The following is an 18189-nucleotide window of genomic DNA, read 5'->3' as shown; positions in this document are numbered from 1 at the left end:
ATATAATGTTGGAAAAAAATCTAAACGTTAAGCACTTTTCCTTCAGAGTTCGCTGCTAAATGAGAAAGGACCACTTCCAAACACTGGAGTATAAGCTTTAAACTTTAGGATCCAAAAAAATCTCCGTCATGCAGGTAGTTCCATACTCTTTCACACAAATTCATAAATGATTGTGAAAAGATATATTTTATTGAACGTACAACAACAACAACAACAAAACATGCATTCAAAGAGTTGCTACATTTCAGTCGTCCAAAAGCAGAGCTTCCTGTCACCGCCAACCACACAGAGCGGCAGCATCCGGTGCCAACTGAGGCCCGATCCGACTGAAGACGATCCGATCATAACGGGCTGCAACGATGTAGGAGGTAAGCATCAGCGGCAATGAAATAAGAGCACCTGCCTGTCTGGTTGAAGGAAAACCTACCTGTGGGTGACCAAGATGATGGATGAAAACCTGACTGCTGATTTTTCCAGGACATCCAGTCGTGGCAAAGAGGTTTTCATTGGCAACGGACCATCTGAAGAGAAAAGAAGTGTCTATAAAAAGTCTGACAAAAGAGGGTTGATATTTTCAATTTTGGATCATTTTGAGGTTTTAAAGGGATCCATGATTAGTTGTAACAAATTTATTTGGAAAATATTTTTATTAGATGTAAAAACAATACAGTAATAGTACTGTAGTTTATTTAGTTTTTATAGATTTTAATAAAATATTGCCACAGGAAAGTCGCCATGCTGTTCAAGCTGCAATGCATTCTGGGTAAATGGCATCAAATTGGTGCAACTGCCTGGCTCCATCCAGCCAAAGCAGTGATGAGTAATGTTATTAAGCCTTTTCAATTTGAAAAGGCGGAGCGTTGAAATCGATCGTAGCGTAGAAATGAGGTGATGACGAGGAGTGTAACGGGTGTTTTGGCAGCTTTGTTTATTGTTGACCAAAGGGAGGAAGAGGACAGAGTTGGCCGTAGAAGCTGCTGCTGCCTTCAGCGTCATAAATTAAATAATGAATGACTCTTTCCTCTGGTCAGACTGTGTGATCCAGTAAGTACTTCTATAGCTCTATAGCTCTGTGCTGTATAGGGTCCCGTGTAGTGGTAACAGCTGTTTAGGGTCTCACCTCGGTCCGGTCGGGTCGGTGGATTTAGTATCGGAGGCAGTAGTACCATTAGCATTTCAAAAGCTTCCAGCTCTGCCCGTCTCAGCAGTGCTACACCGCATTTACTTTTATCTAGTTTAGGTAACGATCACTTGTTAGAGCCTTGTTTAGTTTTGCTCCTACAAATGACTCAAAGTCTTCTGGAGAGAAATGTTGAAAGCACAGATTAGGTCCTTCGGACGTTGTGTTCTGCTCCGGCTCTCGCACTTCGCTCTTCTTTCTTTCATGTGGGGAAATGATCCAAATTCCCCATTTTTTAATTTTTTTATTTTTTTTTTTAAACAGTGACACAGTGTGGCATTATCTAAAATTACTCCAGTCAAACGCAATATGATAAACAACAACTGGGGTAAAGTTAACCTTCCTGTGTGCAAACTCCAGTACAGAATGCATCATCAACCCATCGGGTGAATAAATGGCAACCTCCAGGGGTGAAAAATGTAACAAAAGATGTCGATTTTTGAAGTAATTATAAGTTTTGGTGTATCACAAACAGCAATTTTTTTGTTAATAGGAAAATGGCAACACATTTAGGCAAAAATGTTCCACTAATCATGGATCAGTTTAAGAATCCAAATTTAAGAGATAAAGGAGAAAGTTCCTTACCTGAAAAGTCGTGCTTTGTCTTTATGAGCCGGTCTTTTCTCCTGAGGGTAACTGGATGAATTAAACATAAATTAGACGTTCTGTAGATGAATGAATGAAGCTTCGCCTCGTCCTTCCCTCACCTGGAGCGCGTGATGTCCCAGATTAGCCAATCGTTGCCCACCACGGCGCCGACTTTGATGGTGTTCGTGAGGCACCAGTCGGCGGACATGAGCGGCCCACTGTGCCCGCAGTCCAGCGACAGAATGGCCTGCTGGGTAACCAGGTCGTAAAAGCGAATCGTCCCCTTCTTCTCCGCCACCATTAACTGATCAGCAAAGACGTGCCAGAAGAGGTCAGTTCCTCCAGAAACACCAGTTTGTGCAAACTGATCGCTGTGGCTCCCAGTTAGCATGTTACATGTAAAAGTTAATGATAAGACACAAAAAAACAAAAGGAGACGGTCTCTACTGCAGCAAAAAGAATGATTTTAGGAGACGTAAGTAGAGATAAACTAAATATATCTGCAAAACAACACATCTTTAGTATAATTTTCCACATATAAATGATGGAAAAAACATTGAATTTTTATAAAATTACTTCTCTGCTGCTTGAATAGTGATCAGGTCTTAATAAAGCAGTATTTAAAGCATAGTTTGCTGTCAATAGTACCAACAAAAGCAATTCAATTACAACGTTTCCCCTAGAAAAGTTGCTAAGCGCGGTGCTTGGGGTGTTAACGCAGCCATTCATTCAGCGGTCCGCTGTGCTTTTGAGTTAAAAATTTTTTTTTTAAATTGACAGGAAATTTGAAAATATCACTTGATAATCATGTGTTATTGGAAGATTAATGCTTGAATATCAACTGTAAAGTCTTAAAAAACAAAAATAAATAAGCTGTGCTTAGCCTGGTGGGGGCCCAAGTAAAGCCTGGTGGGCCGCCAGACTTATAATTCACTGAGGGAAACCCTGAATTAGAAAAATTTGCATTGTTCAATATGCACAGGTTGAGCTTAACAAGAATTTAAAGTAAAAAAAGTCATGACACTGCAGTTTTTTGAGACTCAGAGTTTGTTCATCAAGTTAAACGGAAAGAAGAAAGAAAAAAAGTCCAGGGAAAGCTCAAATTTTTCTGACAGAAAACGCTGCAACAGTCAAGCACGGTGGTGTAGGGATGATGATCTGGGCTTTTATTGGGAACATAAGAAGCTTTTCAGGTTCTTATGTCCTGAAAAGCTAAACCTAAGAAATAATCATCTAACTATTCATTCAAATATGTGTTATCTGTGCTATAGAAGTGATTTCAATGTATTTCTCACAAAAATACACTTAATTTATTCAGACAGAAGAAACGGCTTATGTTTTAGTCGAAGGACAAAGGTTTATTTAGCTCCTCTGAGACTAAAATAGTATGTTAAAAATAGTTCAAAACAACTTCCTCCCACCTTGAATACATCCTGTGGGTGCCAGCAGACGCTCATACCCGGAGAGCGAAGTCTCAGGACGGCCGTTTCATTCCCGTCCAGGTCCCACAGCCTGCCGACACAACACCACCGGGGAAATTAACACAATTAAAATACTTCACTAAAAATACTAAAAATACTTGTTGTTTGACCTACTTTGATTTTAGAAATGATTGGGAAAAAAACAAGCCTGTGTGAGATTAATCTTCTGCAATTAGCGATGTGACAGACTAATTCTTGTTGACATGAGAACAGCTTTTGGTCTGAAACCTGCAAAAGATCAGTGCTTTTTCCTAATTAACGCCTAAATATAGCCTAAAACTAGGAAACAGACTCAGATGCTTATGTAATAATAAGAGAAGGAATTCGCTTTCCAACGCTCCTCATTTACAAACATCCTCGACTCTGACTGATATAATCCCAAATAATCCTTTTTTTCACAAACAGTACGCCCAATTATCCCCTTTTTGGAGCGTTGAGTTTGCACAACAGGGCTATAATGGATCACATTCAAGGTTACGCTGCCCCTAATTCATCAAACCTCTGCTGTTTTCTTATGATGAACACACGCTTCCCACTTTTAAAGGGAAAAGGAGTTTTTTCCCCCTTCCCTGACAGAGGGAAACGACAGCCGGAGCCGCGCTACGCTTCATCCGGATGGCAGCCGGTGTTTGGATGTGGGCGGCTCACTTACGTCAGGCGGAGGAAAGAGAGCGGGACCGAAATTCGGTGAAAATGAAACAGAAAGCACAGCCTGACCTCTGTTGTTCCTCGATTCTGGATTCATGCTTAGCCGCAGCCGAAGACTTACAGGACGAGACGAAAACTCTGGAATGCTACTAAAGTCTAAGAAATGTCATCAGCAGAGCATTTAGGCGCAAATTTCTCTATAAAAACATTTACACTCCTTGAACATTTTCCCGTTTTATCAAGTTAGGTGATTTTATGCGACAAATCCACATGAAAACGCACATAAAATTGATGACAAAATATTTAAAAAAACAAAAACAAGGAACTCCACCCCGTATACACCTTCTCCATTGTGAAACATGGTGGTGGCAGCATTGTTTCACAGAGTTGCTGCAAAGTTTTGCAACAAAGTGCAGCAAAAACAAAAATCTTTCCATTTATATAAATCTGCTAGAAACAAACTCCATCAGTCTTGCAGTTGTAGTCGAAGCAAAAAGGTGGTTACACAAAGTACACCTGGTTAGGTGTGGCTTGCAGTTGCACCTAGGAGGCTAGGTGCAATTGCAAGCCACACCTTTCAGATTTTTATTTGTAAAATTAATGTTAGAACCACCCAGGGTTCATGCAGGTTTCACCAACTCAAATTTAACTTGAGACCACTATGAATAAAATCTAAGACCTATATCACGGCTTGTTAGCTACCTAGCTTGAGAGCTACTTTTTTTACTTCTGAGAGCTACCTAGGTAGATAGAGCAACCTGGCTCTCTAGATAGCCAGCTAGAGAGCCATACGATAGCTGCTAAAGCCATTAGCAGCTTGACTCACAGCATGATATTTGGCTACCAGCTGCTAACAGCTTGTTTGTTTGCTTAACTGCCTTGAGTCACAGCCTGATTCCTAGCTACCAACTAACAGTTTGTTTGTTTACTTGCTAACCAGTTTTACCATCATAGTTTAGTCATGTCTGTGCATGACTCACATCATGATATTTGGCTACCAGCTGCTAACAGCTTGTTTGTTTGCTTGCTACCTTAACCACCTTGAGTCTCAGTTTGCTAGCTAGCTAGCTAGCAAGCAAGCATTAGCATCTTGTTATTAGTAGCCTTAATTGCCTAGAGTCAGAGAACGTAGTGAGTGAAGACGTCTGCGCATAATTTTTCTATATGGAAAAAAATACTACATAAATTTATAGGATTAAATTGTTCTGTTCTGCCTAGTCAAAATGTAAGACTTGGGATTAATATAATTGATATTAAGGCCTGAATTTTAGATAATTTATCTAATTTATTTACCCTGACCACCAAAAAACTGTTCTTCCACATTAATTGATTACTTTGTGTTTTATATCACCTAAAATCCTAAGAAGATAGACTGAAATTTGTGATTCTAGCATGTTAAAAAGTGAATAAGTTTGAGGTATTAATACTTTTATAGAGGAGGTTGCTTTGTTCCATCCTGTGGCGTGAGTGAGGACATTCCCCGTGTCTCCTGCTAGAACAGAGCCCCGTCAAAACTCGGGGCTTCTTTTCGCTTGCGGAGAAGAAACCCACTGGACCGCATGAGGAAAACAACAACTACACCCTGTTCTTTCTGACCGGTTGCCAAGCGGAGCTCAATCGCACGCAATACCACCAACAGCCAAACTTTTGGTCAACCACGCTGCCCTGCGAACGGAGAGCAGCGGCTCTCCACAAAAACAGAACCTCTGCAGGAAGAGGTGAAAGACCTTTCTGCCTCCATGCACTGCAGAGTTGAAAAGGTCGCATGAGGTCCTGTATTGTCTTATCAAAGTGTGAAGGAAAACAGCAGAGGCCTCACTGTTTGCTCTGTGCTTCCAGTAAGTGGGGAAACGAGAGCCGGTTCTCTTTAAGGGAGAAGGGTAAATAATTAAAAGCGGCTCTCTGGACGGAGATAACAGGGTCAAACTGTGTAAATCAGGAGTCTGCTTCCTCCAGTGAGCATTTTTTTATTTATTTTTTTGCCATTTTCCTCCACAAAATAAATGTTTCCCAGAAGAACATGCTTAGATAAGTACGGTTGAAAAACGTATCAGTCGATATTGATTAAATCTTTGATTGATTAAAGATCTAAAATACTGCAAACATTTATTGTTTTATCCACAGTTTTCATGCACCACTGTTGTTTTTTAAGTTTTAGGCAGTTATGAGGTACAGCGGCAAAACCTTAAACTACTGCTGCGCAAGTTACTGAACAGGCTGTTGCTAGGTAACGAAAGAATGAGTGAGTTGCTAGGTAACCAAGGAACGAGTGAGTTGCTAGGTAACCAAGGAACGAGTGACAAAGGAACGAGTGAGTTGCTAGGTAACCAAGGAACGAGTGAGTTGCTAGGTAACCAAAGAGAGTGAGTTGATTCCACTAACTTTGCTTAGCTGCTGTGATTGGTGGAGCGGCTTAAGTCTTTCTTCTGCCTACTTTCCCAGAATGCTGTGTGGTTCTGGATCGGATTTCAGTAACATCATTGGATATTACTGATCGATTTTGATCACACGTTTATTCCCGATATATATTGTTATTACTTTATCATCCAGCCCAAGCTGAAATATATTACTTGTACATAACAAGTTCATAAAATACAAATGTTCTGTCGACATCGAGAAAGATTGATCACAGTTTAATTGATCAAACAGTGGAGAAAATAACTAACATGATAAATTTATCATGACAACAATAAATCAAAATCATCATAATTAGAAATTTATCACGATAATGATACTTTTTTCACTTCTGATATCAATACAGAGGGTTTATTAATAAACAGTACTAAACTGACAAAAAAGGTTTATTTTTTTTAAACACAGATATAAATATACTTAATTAAAACTTTACCAGTACAGCACTTTAAAACACCAGTAGCTTCACAAGGTTGGTCAAAACGTAAAAAACAAAACTATTTTAATTTGTTCAGTCAGTTAAATTAGGAGTTAAATAAATAATAAAAAACTGAAACAATATGTTGATGTGAAAATAAGTTGCAACATTGTTTTAAATGGCTCAGGAAGTGCAATTATGAATTTAAATATAATGTAAAATAAATCATAATAAAGGACAAAGCATAGAATTAGATAGATCTGCACCAATACGCTGTATTATTTTTTCAATGCAGATATTAATATCAAATTAGTGCATATCTTTGATAAACGACACAATAAATGCGAGTACGTGATTGTACTGAATATTTGATTAAAACTGTCTGTTTAATAGTTACATTTAAAGTGAAAAGGCTCCACCGCTTCATTCAGAAGGGATGAGATAATATGGCAGCTGTGACGGGTTTTCCCTAACAGAACACATGCAGACGCAGATAAGGCTCCGGGATCTGGATCAAGCCCAGCTCAGAGCTGCAGGTGTGTGTTATCCGAGTTCAGCCGTGAACTCCGTCAACTCCAGATCCTCCCAGGACCCTGCAGTGCGGCCTTCTGACCTCTAGGTGGCACGCCCCCCTCCCTCCCTCGCCCCGTTGACTCCACCCTGCTCCACCCGCAGCGCGGCTCAGACTCCATCCAGCCCGAGGAAGTGGAGTGCGGCTCCCCGCCTTGATGCAGCGGCGTCAGGTTGCATACTGACTACAGCAGAGTTCCCAACGCCGCAGGAGACGGCGATGACAAAACTAAGCAAACTTATAGTGGAGGCTGTCCTGCCAAAGCCAACAGACTGACGGAGAGGTCGTGAACCGACACATGCTGACATAAACCTCCCTTCCTCCCTTTCTGAGCGGCCGCTGCTCTGTGATCGGCGCTCGGTTTGTGTGGGCTGACTGGAAGGTCGCTCCTCCGCTGCTAACCTGATCTGTCCTAATATTTCCGCCCCGCTCTTCCTCCCGCGTCCCGTATTTTCTCATCATGACAGCGTTTAAATCTTTCAGCAGATGGAGCGCTCTCCTGTTTTCTCTGGACGCCCGGCGGAGGGAGGGGAAGCGGTTCAGGAGGAGGGATTTTAATCTGGTGTGATCCAGGGCAATCTCCAAGTATTTCCTCTGATCAACTGATAAAAATGCATTTTGCACTGACCGTTCAAATATTCAAATCTATTTTAATAAACTAAAAAGGCCCACAAAGCAGGAATAGGAAAGTAAAAACAAAATCCATGTCAACTATTAGTCCAATTCAGTTCAGCTTTCCAACTAAAGTTAAAAAATTTGTAGCTTGATAGTTCAGTATGGAGTTACTGCAGATCATTTAAGAGTGGCAAGGTATTAAATATGGAACCTGGGAAAAAATAATCATAAATACGGACGGATGGATGAGCATAAATACAATCTGCTAAATATAATTGAGCAAATTATTGAAGGTAAAAGCATTTCCACATGCACAATGTGGAGATAACTCAAGAGAATGGGAACGAACAACCGTGTAACCTTATGAAAACCAATAATCACTCCCTGGGTTTCTATTGCATAAGCTGAACTTACGGAAATTTATTTGCTTAATGGAAAGAACAATCAACTGTTTTTGCACAATTTTTTGCAGTATTTCTCAATGGAAACACATTTTTGAATCATACGAGTCACATGATCAACAGCCTGATGTTACTACTGGAGGAAACGACAAAGAAGATGACAGGAAGTGGTAGTAGGATGATGGTTTGTTTTTGTTTTTTTCAGAGCAACTAGAGAAAACAACATAAAGGCTAAACTCTAAAGTGATGGAAGTTTGAGATTTACCTTCAGGGTAAGAAGCGAGGCAGGTGAAGTGATTTTCCCATGATGCCTAGTGCCTACTGTAGCAGCCTCTGGAGGCAATGCTACAATGCAATAAACTGGGGTTACTACGGCAACAATGTGAGCCCAACAAACAATTACGCCAAGCAGTAATCGATGCTAAAGGCAGCCCAAAGAAATGTTAGAGTGTTACCGTTTTGGTTTTGGACTTTGTAATTGGTTTACAGTTGAAAACGTGAAAGAAGGTGCAAAACGATAGCAGAGGTTCCAATAAAACGTTTACGATCCAATTAGAGGTGGAAATCATTAGATTGATGGTTGAACTAGAAAAGGTTAGAAAGAAACGACGCTGCGAGCTGCAGCTTCCTGTTCAGGTTCTGTCCCTCCACTGACCCTGGCTACTGACACAGTTTTTTCCCTCTCCCAACCTTAATTGAAGAGGAAAATTTAGGAACCTCGTTACAAACTCTTCCCCCCTTAGAGTCGAAAAATCCTCTGTGCAGCTAATTGGCTTTCCATATTTAACAAATTAGCAAGAAATGCTACAAAGCAGCTCAGCGGAGCATGTTGTGCTTAGCATCGGGTTTCACTGTGGAAACACAGTCAGGACTTTCTGCACCATTAACAAAGAACAGGACTGAAAATCAGAAGCTTGGAACACGCGGAGGAGCGGAAACCAAACGGCTCGGACCTGCAAGTGTGGTCATCGCTGACGGAAGCGATCTGTTTCCCCTCGGTGGGCTCGAACACCAAATGGTTAATGTAGCTGCCGTGGCCCTCCATCACCTGGGCGAAGCAGAGAGGAGACAGTCAGTAAAACTGAGCAGAGCTGGCCGCATATCTGCTTTCCGTGTGTGTGTGGTTACATTTCCTGTTTAACTAAGTAGCAAATGTCTGCGCTAAGTAGAGAGAAAGCTCCCCGTCTGAAGACGAGAGCAGTTCCAGATGTTGGGATACCTTGACTTCGTTCTGATCCTGCAGATCAGAAGTCAGCAGGCGTAGTTTTCTGTCGGCCGCCGCCGTGCAGAACCTGCAGAGAGGAAGAGAAGACGTAACAATAAACAAAAAGAGGGAACAGAAAAACACCCTGGGTGACAGACGACATCTCCGAATCAGAGTCTGTGTGTGGCAGGAACTTGGAACGGGATCGTCGGCGGGGGAACTCTGCCAGGGATATTCGAAGATAAACACGGAGAAAAACAAGACGGCTCACGCCATCTACGCGTGTCTTTGTTGGAAACCCGGTGCCGAGCCGCGGAGAGGACTTTCCCCTCTAATCAGTCCTCGTACACACCAGCGCCTGCAATTACTCACACAATTATACTAACTCACTTATGACAGGAAAAACACACACGCATCACCAGTATAAACAGACAGCGCTTCACACATTTTCAGGCGCAGGCAGATGGATTTGGCATGATGTCATTATAAATATCCTTCAGACAGCTTTGCCTCTGCAGCAGGTTAGATGAAACGCGCGCAGGCGCTAGAACGTTACAGCCTGAACATTTTGGCACGTCGGCTTTCCTTTAAAAGAACATTTGCACACTGGTGTGAGACAGAAAACACTTTAAAAGCCATCAACAACAGTGTTTGCCCCTAAATAATAATTGAAAATGTATCACTTTTTATCTGATGATCATAAAAGTACATTTCTGACATTTCAGGAAATACTTTAATACCAAAGAAATGGGTTTCTACTCATTTTTCACAAGGAAACCAACTTAATTTATCTTCTTTAAACTTTAATTTAAATACAAAAGCTCATCTTCCTTCAGAAGGAAAAATAAAACCCTTATAGTCTGAAAATCTGATAAAAAGGTTACAAACAGACCTATTGTAGGTCAGGGAAGACATTTTTAACTGAGGTTAAAAACGTCTTCAGGAAGTCCAACATTTTTCATATTTAATAAACACCTGGTGCTCTAATGTTGCTTCAACATCTACGCCATGCTTTAAAAGCCTTCTTCTTGCATCTTTAGTAACATGTATAACGATTAATGAACAACTAAACCAGCATAATTAAAACCAGTAGCTAATTCTTCCCTAGTACCCAAATTAATTTATAAAGATCTACGTCACAGATTGACCCTCAGACGATCCAATGGTCTCTGCTTTGGCAGCTTGTTAGCACTTTGTATTCCTTAGAGATCTACTATCATCACTAATTAGCAGTACTACGATGTTCATGCTAGCGATAACACCTTTGACAGGAGCTATCTTTTAGAGGAGCTTTAGACATCCTTAGTTTTGATCAGGAATAAATCCAATAAACATGTCTTGTTTTAATCAGGCATTTTTAAAGAGCACGTATTGTGCAAAATTCACACTTTGCATGTTTTTGTACATCCATTTGTGTTTCTGCTGCTTCTAAAAACATCCCAAGAGCGTAAAAAAAAATAATAAAATAAAATAAACACCAGGTCGGTTTGTTTAAAGTTTGTTTCTTTTCACATATGAGTGTAAATGATGAGTCGTGGGGCGTGGTCAGCAGACTATTCGGATTTAAAGTGGCAGAGGCCCTAAAACAGCTCATCCTGATAGGAGCTCAAAATATGCAGATTTATCCAAGAATGACTTTGTGCAAAAAAAAATAATTAATAAACATGTTTTGTATAAACTTAAGAAAAACAGGTCTTTAAAGGAGTTCTGATGAAGCTGCCTCCTATAATTTACTGATGAGTACCGACTCTGTATTCCTGTTAATCCCATCTGTGGCCATCCTGGGAAGACCGTGAACTTTGCCCTCCATGGTTTGGGTGTCGACTCTTGAAGAAGAGCCTGTTGCTCCACGCTGGCCGCTCTATTTACTAGATGACAGCCAAGCTTGAAAAATTAGCATGTGCGGTGGAAGTCAGCGGTTTTAATAGACGTCAGGCCTGTTTTTCAACACAAGCTGCAGTGGTGGCAGCTCAGCCCCCCCTCCCCCTCGCACGCCACTCGCCTCCCATCAAGCCCGTGAGAACGCTGGACTTTTCCTGGAAGGCACAGCTACGTGCCGACTGAAGGGAGAGCTTGAACCTGAGCGGGTTCTCATCAGCACAATAACATGTGCGCACGTCACAGTGCTGGCTCGAGGGTCCTGTGGAGTAAACCACAGAAGGCCAGGAATTAGCGCTGCCTTTCCTTTCCAATTACACAGAGCCTGCACGCCTCCAGGGGGAATGCAGATCCTTCACATCCACAGCTCCAATCAGGTGGAAACTCTACTTTCTAATAATCCCTCGCTGGGTTACTCCCCACCTGAAACAACTTGGCCGCGGTCCTGGACGTGTGACAGCGAGGAGTGCTGATGAATACTTTCGGACAGCGTGACTGACGCGCTCTCCCAGAGAGAAAAAAAATAAAATAAAACAATCCTGTTATTTTAAAAGTCACAGATGTCGGCTTTTCAGGGCGGAAGCGGAGGATGGCTCGACACCCTCTAATCCTCCAACAACAGTCTGATGTCATCTTACGTAACACCCCACACTGCACCGCTGCGGACATACCACCATACACTAACCCTACTGTCCTAAACAACACCTCTTCATATGGCTTTTCAGAAAAACAGCGAATCGGTCACCACATGGCAGGAAATCGAAGCACTTAAGTAGTGAAGATGAGTTTCTGAAGATTTTCAGGTGGTTGCTGATGTGGCGAGTGGGCAGACTGGTTTGAGACAACAGACACCCACTCGTTACAATCAGGGTGTGCACAGAGCAGATCAAACCTTGATGCAGCTGAGCTACAGCAGCAGCAGACCACACCCAATAGCATCCCAACAGCGAGTGTGTTTTTACACCTTATAGACTGATACATTTGTTCGATTTGTTACATTTCTTGCTGATGTGGTTCGTTTTAACACTTCCTCTCCTCGCCTGTGGAGGCGCTGCACCAAGAACCACTGAAGGAAACGACAAGATAACCTCCGAAGAAGATATGAGTGCAACTTCCTTTCCCAAAATGAAGACAAAAATTTTGTGGCGTCACATTTTAGCGGTTGTAGGATTTCTCTTTTGTCTTTTATCCTTTACTTATACTCACCCAGAATGCCCTGCACTATAACCCACTCTGGTCTACTGGTATCCGCATACGAAACAAACCAGAGCTCTCTTTAATTGACACCTAGATTTGTAGGCGGACTAGAGTTAGCTTTTTTTGGTCCATTGCATAATCACACTTCCCCAAACAAACCAAACTTTCCAGACAAATAAATTGAAGTTGGATTAAAGTGAACTAAACAGGATTGGTGAGAATGCACCAAAACTTGACAAGAGGTCCTGTGTCAGACCTCGGAAGATGCAGTCATAATTCTCTACCTTGAGACCACCAGATTCTCCGTTCGTTTTTATAGTTGTAAATCCAGAGAAATGGAATTCTGACTGTTTTCTCTGAATTCAAAGAAAAGTCAATTCTTTTCTTTTCTTGTGGCCCTATTCTTCTTCCGTATAAATGTTTCTTTAAATTTTAATAAATCAATCAAAAAGCAGATTTAAGCTCAACAAAGACGGCTATGAGTAAAAGTCACTGAATAGATGTCTTCTCATTTAAAAAATATATATTTTAAAGGACACTAAGGATCCTTAGTGTTGTACTTAAGGAAGAATGCAATCATTTTTTAATAAGGAAGTAATAATTCTTCAATTGCATGGACTGGTAACAAGAAAAAAAAAAAGCAGTTCAGGGGCCTAAAATGGCCCACAGACCACACATTGAGCACCTCTTGACTAAACCAATAATCAATTATTTGATCATTTGTGATATTTTTGTTGTTTTCTGATTAAAATGCCTGTTCAGAGGAGTTTATAGGTCAAATTATTTCACAAACACACCATGGGGTGGGATTGTTGCTAAAAGTGGTGGAAAGCATCACAGGCTGAGCTCGTGTTTCTCATCTCTGTTAGAGACTGGTGACAGGTTTGAGCCGCCGCCTGCAGCGGCTTCCTGCAGCGTTTTATCCGATTAACGATGAGTTGGAGCAATCCAGCACTGCTACATCCCTTAGAAAACTGACTGAGACTCCGCTGTCCACTGCTGAAAACTGTCCAACTGAAGGGACCTGGTTGCGAAGCAAATTTAGTGACGTGAGTTGAATTCAAATCAGAGGTGAAGTAAGGTGGGAAAAAAATCAATTATTTTTCTATATTTATTTTTGCTTGATAGTTTAAAAATAACGCAATGAAAATTAACAGCTTAACTGATTTTTTTCAAGAGTAATACTTAAATAAATACAGCTCTGGAAAAACGACAGCCCACAGCACTGAACCTCATTGAAAACCTCCCGGTTTTTCCACCAAATATTGATTTCTGAACTCTTCCTGAGTTAAAACATTCGTATTGTTTCTAAATGAGCATGAACTTGTTTTCTTTGCATTATTTGAGGTCTGAAAGTACTGCATTTTTTGGTTATTTTTCTGCAATACTACATTCTTGCTTCTAATTTCAGAGACATGTCAATAGTTCATAAAATAAAAAGACAATGTTCATTTTCTTCAAACATATACCTATAAAAAGAAGTAAAATCAAATAAACTGATCATTTTAAGTGGTCTCTTAATTTTTCCCAGAGCTGTAAAAGTAATAGCTTTGAGGTTGTTTTCTTTAATCCAGAAAGAAGCTTTTTTTTGCCTATACATCACATTTTTATCCTTGCAGTTCAACTGTCACAGGAAACAAAATTAATTCAATTACATTAGAAGACGAAGAGGGCAAGTCTTTTCCAATCAGGCAGATATTAAACCTTGCTTCCAGCTGTGTAGCACATTGAGCCTCCAAGTGAAAAAAGTCCTTTCAACAGCCAACTTGCAGCCCTAATCAAACACTTCCAAGCAAAGCATTTGGATTATCGCACCAATGAAGAAGCATCTGAGCAGCCAAGGGGCTCTTGTGGTTGATATTAGAGCAAAAATAAACTTAAACTCCTGAACATGGATGTCAGTGAAACCTTTGCATTGTGTGTGGGCTGCAAAACAAACAGCATATCTAATCCTTAATGATACAATATGCCGTTACCAGTCAACATGTGAATTATCTTGAAAGGCGATACCTGATGGTGGGTATCCTGTCCAACCGCGACTCGGGACTCCAAGCCAGAGCGTCAACCCGCAAGTCATGATGAAAAACTCGGAGAGCATTGAACTGGACCCCGTCCACCTCCATGTCCTCCTCCTGCGGAAGCAGATTCGTGTTTAACGGCAAAGACAAACACTGCGGTGGGTAAATCTGGCAGCGTGGAGCCACATCTCTTACTTGGAAGAGGCAGGTGCCCACCACCACATACTGGTTTCCACCGTAGGCCAGCAGAGAGGCAGGAGAACCCGAGCTGAAAGGGCTGAACTCGACCACGTGGACATAGTCCTCACACGTCACTGTGTAGCTGGGACTGCGGGTCAGGTCCTCCTGCATGTCGGGATCTGGCAAAGTTGGCTTCAGGTCAGAGATCTACTGGAAGCGCAGCAATAAAACAGGAAACAGACAAGCCACATTAGTTCGCAGACGAACGATAAGCTTTGGCTGACACTGTAAAAGGCAGATTTTCATCTCTGAATAAACAGATACAGGTTGTTAAAATTAAACTTAGATTCAGTCCAGTAGGAAAAGCAGAACCCATGCTAGAACATAATGTTACTACCTCAAGCCTCAGTTTACTTTCCGGGGATTTTATGAGATTAACCAGCACAGAGTCGTACCTAGCCCTTTATTCTGACACCTCCTGCAACCAGTTCCCTACAGAGGACACCCAATAATCCCAGTATAAATAACACTGTTCGGTGAAGGGTTCAGAGGTTTTTATAGAGAACAGCAGTGAACAAGAAGACCCCAGGAACGTCACAGAAACATCAGGGTTAAAGCCTGCAGAAGACACTTAGAGCTGAGGGTTTCCATGCAAACTGACTCATCTTAAAATAATTTTTTTTTAAAAATGGGTAAAAAATTTAACCTGTGCGGGGAAGTTCAATACAAAATTTACTCTTTTTAATTTGTAAGATTGACTACGAATGCTTTTGTGTCTTCCTACTTTTGTCCATATTTGTTGGAACGAAGTGTTAATTAACTATACACATAATTTCCCTCTGATTTGCTGGAAGTAAGCTTAAATAATACATACAATCGTAACAAATCACTTATGTACAGCTTCTCCTGAAGTATGGCTGGTATTTAGCAGTAATAAACAGTTCATGCCGTCTTTCTTAACTCAAACGTATTCTTCTTTACTAAAACGACAGGTGTTGAAGCTAAGCGTAAAAGTCACATGGATACGAAGTATAAAGGTTGTCTACTTTCATAGTCCAAATGGACCACAGATGAATTAGTTTTGTTATAAGGGTGTGTTCATATCATAAACGCAAATATAACGTGAATATTTACCGAGTTGGTCTTTAAATGGGCTCGCTGAATCAAATACAGCGCGCCTTGGAAATGTTTTCTGCCCTATTTCCGAATACGTCACCGGAGCGTACCATTGACTGAAAAAATTAGGGAGGATGGGTGTTAGACAAACCCACAAATATAGAGTTAGTTTACAAACTACTGCAATAAAATATTATTCAAGTCTTTTCTATATCAATATTTTAAAAATGTACTATCACAACGTCGCAAAATTTGACGGACATTCAAAACAATATCGGGAAAAAAAACAACTGATTCTTGCTCAGAGCTGATTGGCTGGAAGGTAAAACGTCATCGTAGATTTAAACGTTCAAATCGGCAGCTGGTTTCTGGTTGACTCGCTGCTGAAGGCTGGGAACATTATAACAGGTTAGAACTGATTAATCCAAAGTTTATTGACATTTCTATAAATGTATGCCAGAACAATAATAACGGAGGCATAAATACAACTATACTTAAAAAGAAAAAAATGTATTAATTCAAAACGACTGTTAAATAATTTAAAGTTGTAGGCTCTCAGGGAGCTATTGTCCATTTAGAAAGAAATCAACACGAATCAGTCGTGGTGTACTTTTAAATTTACTTTATTTAGACTTAGCTTTTTTATTTGGCATTTCAATGAGTGCATGTAATATGCTTGGTAATTATTGTAAATTTATCTTAATGTATTTTAACATTTTATGTGGTTGTCTGCTTTATTAAAATAATAAACTGCCAGCAAACATGTCAGTCAGCCCATAAGGGAAAATCTGTAAAAAGTGGAACCCTCTATAAACAGATAAAAAAAATTGCCATGATGTAATTCATGCAAAAGGAGCCCCAACCAAGTATTAATTGCATAAAAATGGTTGTACTTCTCAGAATCCTGAAATTTCTGAAGATAAAAATTTTTTCATTGATCTTATGTAATACTCAAATTTTCAGAGACACAAAATTTTTGGCTTTCATTATTTGCAAGACTTAATCACAAAAAACACAACAAATAAAGGCTTGAAATATTTCACCACATATGTAATAAATCTGTACGAGTTCCACTATCGGAAGCTCTTGACAAATATTGAGCGTCTCATGATATTTCAGTATTTTAGATGTACTTGTAAATGTTCAGGACAGTTTTCTGTAGCTTTTCTTTTAGGAAACAATGACAGCATTCGCAGAACATCTGAAGCTGATGGTAAAAACCTTCAGAAAGGAGTCCCACAGGGTTTTACCATCAGAGAGGACCACCGTCCACGGAGCCGACAGCATGCTGATGGCGCTTCAGTTGGCCATGGCTGAGGTCAACAAGCAGGTAGCAGATTAGCTTCTCTATTTGTTAGTATTCAAAAATGTAACCAGGATTAACAAATAAATAATAGTTAAGGTATCCAAGAGCAGGGTTTCCTCAAGAAAACTTGCTGAGCCCAGTGGTTGGACGGTAGGGCGGTCATTCATCCAGCGGCCCGTTGTGTTTTTGAGTTAAAAAATGTTTCAAGTTGACAGAAAATGTGAAAATATCACTTGATAATTATGCATTGTTGAAAGATTGGGAGACTAATAAACATTTTTAATAAAAGTTACGTACTGCAGCTTTAAAGTAAATGTTCTGCTGCAGCAGCATAACCTCAAAATTTAATTTAAGTATGTTTATCCCGGGAAAGCAATTCAATATTACAAAAAAAAACCTTTTCCTTTTGTAATGCAGTCTAACAAAGTTCTTCCATTTGGAAGAGATTTTCTGGACAAAATGAGGCATACTGGAAAAAAATGCTTTAATTACATGTTAATATTAATAACTGACACTCTTATTTTCCCTACCATTAAGGTTTATTAAACAAAGTAGTACAAATTAAACTCATCTCTTCACATCCTGATGTTGCACAGCCTTCCAGTTGCATTCTTTTTTTTTTTTTTGGTTTTGTTTTAGTTTCTGCTCCTGCCTCGATTTGTCCTTGGCTGTTAGTACTCACCATCTCTTCTCCTCCCGTCGACAGCATCAGGGAGAGTTCAAGGTGGATCTGAGCGACGTCCTGATGGCGTGGAAACACCTTCTGCTGGACAAACTTCACCTGCCGCCACCCGGCGCCGCTCGCCTGGAGAACTCCGAGCTCTTCCTGGAGGTGTACCAATCTTTCCTGAAACGCTCCAACACTGTGGACCTTACGGATGTTCTGGCCTTGAACAAGGAGCTGAGAGCGGCGGGTTCGGATCCGGAGGAACTTGTGAGCGCGGTGAGCAGGAGCTGGACGATATCAAAATCAATG

The 18189-nt window shown here is 40.6% G+C and overlaps 2 protein-coding genes across 6 annotated transcripts in view; one reads left to right on the top strand and one right to left on the bottom strand.

Annotated features, from left to right (window-relative positions):
- Nucleotides 1–167: 167 nt before the first annotated feature.
- nup37 (nucleoporin 37) lies at nucleotides 168–18030 on the bottom strand. 4 transcript variants are annotated; one of them, XM_008400900.3, is made up of 10 exons: nucleotides 17896–18030; nucleotides 14807–14998; nucleotides 14604–14725; nucleotides 9534–9606; nucleotides 9268–9362; nucleotides 3190–3280; nucleotides 1888–2072; nucleotides 1766–1816; nucleotides 428–521; nucleotides 168–351 (listed from the first exon to the last, which is right to left on the bottom strand). In XM_008400900.3, the coding sequence occupies exons 1-10, from the start codon at nucleotides 17920–17922 to the stop codon at nucleotides 238–240; spliced, it is 1044 nt and encodes a 347-aa protein (XP_008399122.1). In that variant the 5' UTR covers nucleotides 17923–18030; the 3' UTR covers nucleotides 168–237. The 4 variants fall into 4 exon arrangements, with proteins under 4 accessions (XP_008399122.1, XP_008399123.1, XP_008399124.1 ...); XM_008400901.2 differs by having other exon boundaries at nucleotides 14807–15001; nucleotides 17896–18016; XM_008400902.2 differs by lacking the exon at nucleotides 17896–18030 and adding an exon at nucleotides 15926–16036.
- Nucleotides 16242–18189, top strand: part of parpbp (PARP1 binding protein) — a 17683-nt gene continuing 15735 nt past the window's right edge. Inside the window, exons 1-3 of one of the 2 annotated variants that reach the window (XM_008400904.3) lie at nucleotides 16242–16315; nucleotides 17082–17237; nucleotides 17920–18156. In XM_008400904.3, coding sequence (XP_008399126.1) covers nucleotides 17088–17237; nucleotides 17920–18156 — 387 coding nt within the window. In that variant the 5' untranslated portion in view covers nucleotides 16242–16315; nucleotides 17082–17087. Of the gene's footprint in view, nucleotides 16316–17069; nucleotides 17238–17919; nucleotides 18157–18189 lie in introns of both variants that reach the window. The other variant, XM_017302665.2, reaches the window with a different exon arrangement.

The sequence above is a fragment of the Poecilia reticulata genome, chromosome 23 (genome assembly GCF_904066995.2).
Source record: "Poecilia reticulata chromosome 23, P_reticulata-male-v2, whole genome shotgun sequence".
Classification (NCBI taxonomy): domain Eukaryota; kingdom Metazoa; phylum Chordata; class Actinopteri; order Cyprinodontiformes; family Poeciliidae; genus Poecilia; species Poecilia reticulata.
The sequence above is the reverse complement of the archived record's forward strand: the minus strand, read 5'-3'. Positions and strand labels throughout refer to the sequence as shown.

Coding starts and splice junctions, on each gene's coding strand:
- nup37 (XM_008400900.3), bottom strand. CDS start 17,922: ATGCTGTCGACGGGAGGAGAAGAGATG. Junction 14,726..14,806: donor TGGGCACCTGCCTCTTCCAA/GTAAGAGATGTG, acceptor CTGCTTCCGCAG/GAGGAGGACATGGAGGTGGA. Junction 9,363..9,533: donor AGGATCAGAACGAAGTCAAG/GTATCCCAACAT, acceptor TGCTTCGCCCAG/GTGATGGAGGGCCACGGCAG.